This window comes from Diceros bicornis, chromosome 5 (assembly GCF_020826845.1).
Source record: "Diceros bicornis minor isolate mBicDic1 chromosome 5, mDicBic1.mat.cur, whole genome shotgun sequence".
Classification (NCBI taxonomy): Eukaryota; Metazoa; Chordata; class Mammalia; order Perissodactyla; family Rhinocerotidae; genus Diceros; species Diceros bicornis.
In genome coordinates, this window is record NC_080744.1 from 27,257,985 (window position 1) to 27,268,252 (window position 10,268).

A 10,268-nucleotide genomic window follows, 5' to 3' on the forward strand; every position below is an offset into this window, starting at 1 on the left:
GTTTGAGGTCTTCCACTGAACGGAAAATATCTTGTTCTTCAATTTCAGAGCTCTGTACTGTGAGGCAAGACTTAAGAGTGAGAGAATCGTTGGGTATGTGCTGCTGCTCCCCAGGACAGGAAACATGGGTTTCCGGGTGAAGCATATTGGTGTGAGTCACATCAAACTTCTCTATGCACTGGCTGAGAGTCTCACCCAGCCCAAGCTTCCTTTTACATTGACCAAATCTTAGATTGATGACCATTGCATCTGAAAATAAACATGGGTACAATTTTATATCGAAAGGAAGATTGATGATTTGACCAACTGCTATTGTCAGTGTTTGCATCTGTGCTGGAACTGGATGGGCGGAACTTATTTTAAAACACTACATGTAATGGATTGTTGAAAGAACATAAGATGTGATAACCCTGTATCACCACACCCACATATACTGTTCTTTCACCTAAGGTAGAAACAAATGTGCCAGCTTTGGTTATCTAGTGGTTAAGATTCGGCACTCTCACAGAGGTGGCCTGGGGTTGGTTTCCTGGTCAGGGAATCACACCACTCATTGGTCAGTTGTCATTCTGTGGTGGCTGTGTGTTGCTGTGATGCTGAAAGCTATGTCACTGGTATTTCACATACCAGCAGAGTCACCCATGGTGGACAAGTTTCATCAGAGCTTCCAAACTAAGACTAGGAAGAAGGACTTGGCCACGGACTTCCAAAATAATTGGCCATGAAATCTCTATGAAGAGTGGTAAGCATTGTCTGATATTACACTGGAAGGTGAGAGGATGGCTCAAAAAGACCAGGCAGCGTTCCACTAGTGGAACCACAGGGTCACTAGGAGTCAGAATTGACTCGACAGCACTAATAACAGCAAGGAAATAAATCGATTTATGATAAGAAGGCAAAGCTGTTTGGAATAATCACTGCAGCTTTCTCAATCTACCTGTTAATATAGCAACTAGACTCCTCACTACCAGTGTCTATCTAGTTACCTATCTTGGGACCAAACAGGAGGAAAAAAACCTAATCTCTCTTATTGAAGACTAGAATGAAGCCCTCAGATATTGAGTCCTGTCATAAAAGTCCCCTTCTCTTCTCTATTTAGTTTTGACCACTCAGCTCTGTTCAGAAAGGCCAGAATAGACAGCAGAGTTTGGTCATTGGGATACAAAATCTTTGAATTTTTATTTTTCCCATTACCTCAATTGGGATCTAAATGAGCCACAACAAGCCTCTATATTCTGTGTGCCCAGCTCTAAAGGGAATATATGCTGTACAGTCCTCATAAGATCATTGATTGTAATAAACTTTTCTTTGTGTAGGAATATAAAAGGAAGGCCATACCCTAGGGATATTACTCAACAACACGGCAAACAACAAAGACCCATTGCATATCATGCCTATCTCTTGACACAGCAGTCAAAGTTATCCTTCTTGTCTGAAAATAAATATAGTGTCAGCTAAATGGGTTGAGGTATCTTCAGATCTTGCACTGGGTCACCATTAAATCTGAGGATAGCACGTAGAATACCAATGTTCTGCTATCTATAGACAACCAGCAGTTTTCTACCAATTGGTTGATTAATTATGAAATAGTATTAATTTCTCCTCGTATTATTCAACTCTGTTACACTTATCAATTAAAGGAATCTCAGGATTGTACTCTGTCTTTCAAGAAATGTCCATGTCCAAAACAGATATTTTGGACACTATCCTACCAAGTTCTGCATTAGTAAGTTTTTTAATAATCTTATCTTAAAAGTTGAAAAGAGACAATACTAAGCTGGTTAAGCAAGAAGTGCTCTAGACTCTTTATAAAATTAAATCTCTTAGTAGAAACAAAATTAATTCAAGTGGCTGAACTTGTGGATCTCTCTTGGGGATATCAATTTAGAAAAAAATTATGTTTAGTGTTAGTCAATGTGTTTTTCACGTAGCTTACAGCTTCCAAATACTATGGAGACAATGAGGTTTCTTAACCATACAACATTTTCTTAAATCTCTCAGCTACCACATGTATCCCTCTTAAAAATGGACATCAAATATATGAATTATTTGATGTCTTCATACAAATCAAAGAAATTTTTCTCATAAAGACAAAGTCTAACTGTATGAAAGACACTGTAGAAGCTAGGGAAAGAATGTTTGAGCAGATCGTCATGCTGAACGTGACTTTCTGACTAGAGTCCTTATGCAAGCTCCTCTTTGAGAACATAAACACATTCCATGGAAAAGTTCAGTAATTCTGCCTTGCATGCAGAAAGTTTGGCCCCCAATTTTGTAAAGATACGCTGGGGATTATTGATTTGTTTGATCCATGACGATAGATATATCAAAGCCAGGACAGCTGTCTGGTGGAACCAAATGATCTCCAAGGAATATTTACTAAAGTCCTCCAGAGACAACACATCACAGTAGGGACATATTGCCTGCGTATTAAACAAACACTGGTGGGGAAACGTTTCTAGCATAGCAGAGAATGGGGCTAGTTCATGCCTTTCTTGGGACCAAGAAAATCCCATAAAATCTATCAAGGTGAGATATGAATCGGAATACTGTCCCAAGGAAACATTTGAGTATCTTCAAGATCTTATACACTTGCATTTCCTCCATGGGTCACTTATGTACTGGTAATAGTATTTCATTTTCTACATGGGTTGAAGCACTCTCCCGCCAGAAAACCACAGCACTCACAAGAGTTAAAAATCAACTTGATTTTGTGTTTACCACCTGTGCCACTTCTACTTATCTCTATATAGGGGAGAAAATTTCTCTGGGACAGTTATGTAAAGTTTGGCCCTCACTCAGAAACTTCACTTTTCTTATCACCTCTCTATCCTCTGAAAAAGTGGAAAGAACAAATGGAATATTAAAACCGAAATCAGTTACTGTAGCAGACACCCTTGAACTCTAGGGCCTAACGCGCTATTAGCTTTAGCTCTCATGGCCCTGCATTCTTCCCCTCACAAAGTCATGTGTTGTCTCACCATGAACTGGTCACTGATAGGTCTATGTTACTCAGAATGTCCCAAACCATACATGTTCCAATCTTTCATAGACTGAACTGGATAAGCAAACCCATGATACTCAGTCTTTTCATCAACAGCCACAGGTTGATTTTCTAGCCTTTCATATAATCAGCCTTTATATATGACCTTAACCTGGATGACTTGGTGCTCTGAAAAAATCCCAGAGAAAGACTGCCAAAGAGCTTGTGGAAATGAACTTATTCGGTGGTATTTATTACTGGTTCAGCAGATAAAGTTCATCATTCACCCTTGATTGACAAGAATTGAATAGCTACTTACATTTGATATCTTAAACTGAGATTCTGCAGAGAATCATCAGAAGCCGACAGTCCTCAGAAGGTGAGTGCTGACCCAAAGTCCTTGAAGCAAACATATAACGGCGTAGACAGCCCTGTTCAAAACCATTAGAAGAGTATTCTCCTCAAAGTTTATAACCATTGATTGTCATACTCAACTTTGCATTCTTTGTTTTTCACCATTTTAGTGGTATTTTCCCACTAATACTAGAATGTTATATATTTCTGATTCACCCTCCTTTGTTCTCTTACACATAAATAACTTGCTAAGGTATTTGCTTTACTTGAGGCAATAACCACCTTAATGCTATAATTCAGCTCTACAGACCCATCACTAGGTCAATAAAGTTAAAGAATTGTTGGATATGTTATTTAATGTCGACTCCTAGAAAAGACAAATAATATCCATACCCCAATTAGTACGGCTAAAGTGACTTTTGATCAATAAAATTTGTCTCCAAAAAAAGAAAAATTTAGAATAGAGTTGGTATAACTAGACTTATAAAAAACGTGTCTTGACCTGATTATATGACTTGGCCAACACTCCCCTGAATCTCTCCATTATCGATTGCAATAGTGTTTCTTTTGTAGAGCTGTAAATCAAATATCCATTGGAATTCAAACACTTGAAATGGTGAGTCATTCCTATAAAATGACTTACAAGTTCAAAACATCAGGTATAGATAAAACTAAGGGTGGTGGCAGAGATGGAGATCATGCATGTGCTCTGTGGCATGTGCTTCTTCTCACCAAGATGCAGACTTCTCAAAAGGTTTTTCTTGATTGTATGGTTCCATTCATATGACATTCTTAGAAAGATAAAAATAGAACAGAACAAATCAAGGTTTCAAGGAGTTAGGGATGGGAGTAGGTGCAATTACAAAACGATAACATAAGGGAGTTTGGAGGAGCAATGTAATTCTTTCATATCATGATTCTGTGACAGTTATTTGAATCTATACTATGTATTATAATTCAAAATTCACAGACACAATTGTACACATATATAATCAATTTTCCTATATGACTCTTTTTAAATAAAAATTTTTAACACTGATAAATAAAAGTAATTGGTGTAGTTTCTATTTTCATGACTAGATTCTGCCTAACGTGTATATGTTTTCTCAATTTAGAAAAGAAAAACACCAACTGTGCCAACTGTGATAGGTAAAATAATGGCTAAAAATGAAAATCAGGTCCTAATCCTTGGAATCTGCGAATGTTACCTTACATGAAAAGAAAAAACTTTGACGATATAATTAAGTTAAAGATCTTCAGATGGGGACATAATCTTGGATTATAGAGACCTAAGTGCAATCACATGTAATCTTTTAAGAAGGAAATAGAGAGAGATTTGATAACAGAAGAGAAGTCAATGAGACTATGAAGGCAGAGATTGGAGTGATGGGGCCTCAAGCCAAGAAATGCCAGCCCCCACCAGAGCTGGAAGAGGCAAAGAGCAGATTTTCCCCAAAGCCTCTGGAGCAGGTCCAGCCCCGCTGACACCATGATGTCAGCCCAGTGAAAATAATTTCAACTTTTGGCCTCCAGAACCATGAAAGAAAAAAATTTCTGTTGTTTTAAGCCACGAAGCTCGTGGTAAATTGTTCAGAGGCGTAGGAAACAACTACACAAAACGTGGTGAAGGTTGAATGCTTGGATGTGTCTGGATCTGAGATAACTATGTACTGACTCTGTGCACTCTGGCTAGAGAATTTTTTTCTTCCATTGGATAAACTCTCACCTAAGTTTGATAAAGCAGGTAAGCCAATAGAAATTACACCCTCTCTCTTCTAACTTGGGTTTAAGAAGAATAAACTTAAAAACTATTTTAAGAAGAAACTTAAAAATATAAGCCACGCTTCTCTCTCACTCTATTGTCAGTCCCAGAGAAAATGAACCAATCAAGACTCAACTTGCTTCTACTGGACAGGAGCTAGTGGTTTTAGTGAGGAAAATAATCAAAGCCAGTTGAGGAGCTAGGCTACAATACTGACCTTTCTTCTTCAGATGTTTTAAATCTAATTTAACCTCATGACTCTCCCTACAAGAACAAACCAGTTAACTAATAACTAACAACCATAACTCAACCAAGAGGTATCATCTCACCACACCAATTCCCAATTATATCCATCCTGAGGAACACTATGAGGGATTGGGAAAATAGTCTACCCTTGACCAGGAACAGCACAGTGAGGGAATTAATTTGTATGCAAATTTTTTCCTTCCATTGATTTATCTACAACACTAAAAGAATTAACTTTTTTTAAAAACGAAACTTGTGAAAGTAATGTTTAATTCAGTCAAAATATGAAAATGAAGTGGTGAAATTTGTATCAAATTATCTCTAAAATAAACATTAATTCAAATGCCTTCTGTGGTCCACTAATAAGAGTTGAGTATGGTGAATAATAAATGTATATTAAAAATTTTCCCATGTACCTCAGTGGCAAAGATTTCAATCATTAATGTAACAATAAAAGTTAAACATCAAGCAATAAATTTAACTATCTACCTCAATGGAGATTTATGAAGAAAGACATAGACAAATGGAAAGAAATACTATGTTCTTCAATAATCAGATATACACTTCCAGGAGTTTATTATTCACAATCCAACTTACAAATTTAATTGAATCACAAAGCTTAACTTAAAATTTAAATTAAAACTTTGACTATATAGCAGATTATCAAGTGTGTGCTATGTAGTAATGACTAAAATATACAACTCTTCCTTCTCAATTCTGTGAGAGTTAATGTGAACATATACTAACAAAGTTTTGAAAAAGAAGAATAGTTTTGTGAGTCTAATCCTAAACTCACTTTCTTTAATAAATCACTTCCTATTTTAATTTCCCTCAATCACACAAATAATATATACACCACTGGACTTTAAAAGAAAACCCATATCACATTTCCTCAACTAGAAAATGGTCAAAGCACAAATTTTATCACAAAAACATAGAGAGGAAGAAAATAAAAATATGTGTGACTTGTGAAAATCTCTCACCGAGGTATTAAGAAGCAAATATTAGAGGAGACGGTGATGAAGTTGGGAATGGTCAATTCAAGATAGGATACTAAATGGGAAAAATCAGAATCCTAATTACACTAGAATTTATGAAGAGAATACAGCAAATATTAGCAATTAATTACCTGGGTGCAGATTATCAATTTCACACTCTTATAATTCATATATTTTCTACGTCTAGCATGTAATGTTTTATAATCAGCGAAAAATAACATATGCAATTTTCAAAAGACAAAAGTTAAAAGTTCATCCATAACGGGAATGTGATATTGCTACTAAGGATTTATTTTTATGAGAAGAGTCTGAATAGCAAATGCAAAGTCGTCTTCAAGGCCTGAATTTCTAAATAAAACATCAGTAACTCCCTTAAAGGATCCATTTAGCAACAGTCATCCAACAAAATCTTATGGCCCTTTCTGGGTCATCTTGAACCTAACCTTCTTATTATATGCTTTTAATGTCTAATACATTAGTTTCCACTTGCAGACAAATGAAATGACAAATGCTATAATTGAAGGTCTGTCCCAAAGGAAAGGGAGCTGCCCCAGTTGCAGGTTTAAGTACAGGTTGCAGGTGCCTGGGAAGCAATGTGTACTCGCTACACAGAAGTAGACAGCTGAGTCTCCAGCTTGGGTGGCTGCGATGTGCAGGGAGAGGCGTTTGGCCGTCTTATTCAATAAAACGGTGAGTCTTTGCTCTTCCTTTTTGTCCACATTTGAACGAATGTCTATAATGAGCTGGGGACTTTTTCCACTTTCTTGCTTATACCAAAGGAAGTAGTTTGAGTAACTGTCTGAATAAGTACAGTTGATAACACAGCTGTTTCCCTCCTGGACACTCAGAGTAGGACGCTGCTCCACATTCTCTCCTTGGCTGACCCCTATGCAGAGACAAAAAGTCAGAGAAAGCAGAAAAGTTGCAAGTCATTACACTCCAGAATTTACTTTTCCTTTTCTATGGTAACTAGAGGAATCCTGAATAAAGCCAGTGTCCTTCCTGGACTTCTTAAGAATATATTCTAATATACTCTGTTTCCCCAAACCCCTCAACTCACAGTCTAGCTGCAGCCATAAGAACATGAATAAAGCTTCAATGGACATCTTCACTCTTCCTCCAAATTAGGATCAATTAAACACTTACAATCTCCAGCCGGCAGAGCTACTTATGTTATTAGATTTTCCCTTCTTTTCTCTAACATCATAGTGGTTTATCACATGATCTACTCAGCCAATAAGAAAAAGACTCAACTTCTGCCAGAAACCTATCCATTCTGAATTCACTAACATGAACCCTCCACATATTCTGCATCAGCAGAGGTGCACTGCCATCTTGTGGTCACATCTCTAACTACTGAACTCACTGATTAAATGTTCTTTGTTTACCCTGTGCCTGTGAAGGACTCAGATGCATAAAGGCAGCAACAGGTCACACAAAGTAGGTTTTAGATCATAGATTAAATGTACAGTAGGAATGTAGAGATCAAAATTTACATCTCTGCACACTACTGAGTCATTGTTAATAAGTCGGAAGGAAGTAGATGCTGTTAATGTTTATTGAGCAGTGGACTGGGTTTACATGTTTGAAATCAGGAAAGCACCATGATTCACTCTCTTAAACGAAGAAAATATAAAACCTTCCTTTTCACCCAAATCTACCATCCTCATTTGTCTGTTATGGAGAAAAACTCTTTCTAAAAGGAATATGTAAGCCAAAGATCAGAATAAGGGAGAGAATATCATTTGATATTACAAGTGCCTACTATCTCAGACTCTGCTCCTCTAAGCTGATCTTGCCCATGACTTTGCTATTCCCAGAGAACTGACAGCACTAACAGTCAAAATGTGTGTACTTCATTCAGTAAATATGATTGTGATAAGAGATAAAGGATCAAATCTCGATGGTAAGGGAACAGGGGGATAACTTCCATAAGTTTTTAATATTTCAACCATAGGAAATAGTTTGACCCATAGATTGGGTTGACTTGAAATGAGAAATCTGACACACTAAAAAATCTATTTCAGTGCTATATGTCTTATATTCTGTAAAGTATTGAAAGAAAGAGTAGAAATTCCAAGAACACATCAGGCCTCAGATTCGGAAAATATAACCGCATGTAAGTTCATTCTGAGGTGATTTCATATTTTCATGCCAAAATGGATGGCATATCCTTAAATGCAGTTACTGACTCATGTCCTTAGTGGAATTTCTTCTGAAGTATTATCCAACTCTCCTGTCGTGCATTCCTGCTTCCCTGGCCACTGTTGGCTCAGATTCCATACTCTATCATGGTGACTATAGCTAACAATACCGTATTTTATACTTGAAAGTTGCTGAGAGAGTAGATCCTAAGTGTTCTCACCATAACACCGACAACAACAAATGATATTAATGTGAGGTGAAGGAAACATTAATTAACCATTCATGGTAAACATTTTGCGATATGTACAGGTATCAAATTATTACATCACACACCTTAATCTTACACAATGTTATATGTCAATGATATCTCGAAAAACATAGAGAAAATAACAAAAATAGTTTTTAAAAATGGACGGCCTATCCTAAATGCAATGACTGACTCATAGCCACTCATGTGGAATTTCCTCTAACCTAAAAACCAAATCTCCTGTCATAAATTCCTTCTACATCGACCATTGCTGGCTCAGATTCCATACTCTACCATTTTTCTCCCAAACTCCACTACAATATTCTTTCCCCAAGACATTGGTAATGTCCTCCAGTCCTGTAAATTTCCAGAGTTCTCTCTCTCTGCCAAAAACTCTTTCCCATCCACTTTTATTTATTGGAATTTTCTGATTACCTCAGTGAGAATGAATCTAGGGAGGCCTACACATTTCCTTTTTCCACTAGGCAGGTAGTACAAATAGTAACTGACCCTAAAGAACTGATCATGAGAAACGGTCCCTGGGAAACTAAGACTACCTCATTTCCAGAATTGAAAGCCCCTTTCTGGTGATTTCTACTCACTGGTCCTCTGAAATTACTGAGAATAAATTTAATCCCTCTTCCACATCTCAGACCTTAAAAATTTAAGGACAGCTATGGTGAAGAATATCAACACAATATATACGTATGTATAACATGTGTGTTTTTACATATGTAAGACTTCTCAATTCTAAGGATTTTCTGTTCTCTCACACATTCCCCATAGGCTAAGAATTCTCAAACTCTTCTTTGTGCAAGTTTCCCTCTTCGTGGAGACATACTTTACGTCGGTATTTGCCCTTTTGAGGTACGGCATCTGGAACTGAATGTAATGGTATGAATGTGACAATTCATATGAAGAACAGAGTTCCATATATTAACTATAGCACAGATATAGCCATCCTCTGCACAAAATTCCCAACTCCATGACTATTTCATGGAATATCACTTGACTTATTGTCAGAGGGATGATCTAGGAAACCTTTATCTAGCATCTTCATGGACTGCCAGATGCATGAGTCTTTTGATTCCAATTATCATTTTTGCTGACAATGTGTGAGTTATGCTCATTATACTCATATCCTGCCTTCAAGAGAGGACCATCTGGGATGATGATTGTATCTTGCTATTTTGAGGAGAGTCCTTAGAGATTCCTCTGGGTGTTAAAATGGCACCATCAACTTTGGCTTATTCCTTCAGAAGCCAGTGAGTGATGCGCTGGTTTGTTGGTAGAATAACAGGCTCTGCCTGAGTCTCCTTTCCTGCCCAAAGTGTCAAACATTTACACAAATTCAAATTCTCCGTTCTGATGCTCAAACTAAATGGACCATTGCTTTCCCAGACCCAAATTGCAGAGACCAAATAGCTAGGCTAACTTGAGACAGTTTCTCTGTACTCAGCAACACGGTCCTACAGGAAGGAAGCAGAGGAAAGAATGCTAAAGAGGAAGTGAGGAAATCCAGCTCATCTTTTA

General features: G+C 37.2%; 1 gene segment (V, D, J or C); it reads right to left on the bottom strand.

The window, feature by feature from the left end:
- Positions 1-6,716: 6,716 nt before the first annotated feature.
- On the bottom strand, positions 6,717-7,490 carry LOC131405317 (T cell receptor alpha variable 13-2-like). The segment is given in 2 exon segments: positions 6,717-7,229; positions 7,404-7,490. Coding segments are annotated over 2 exon segments (465 nt in total).
- Positions 7,491-10,268: the final 2,778 nt, after the last annotated feature.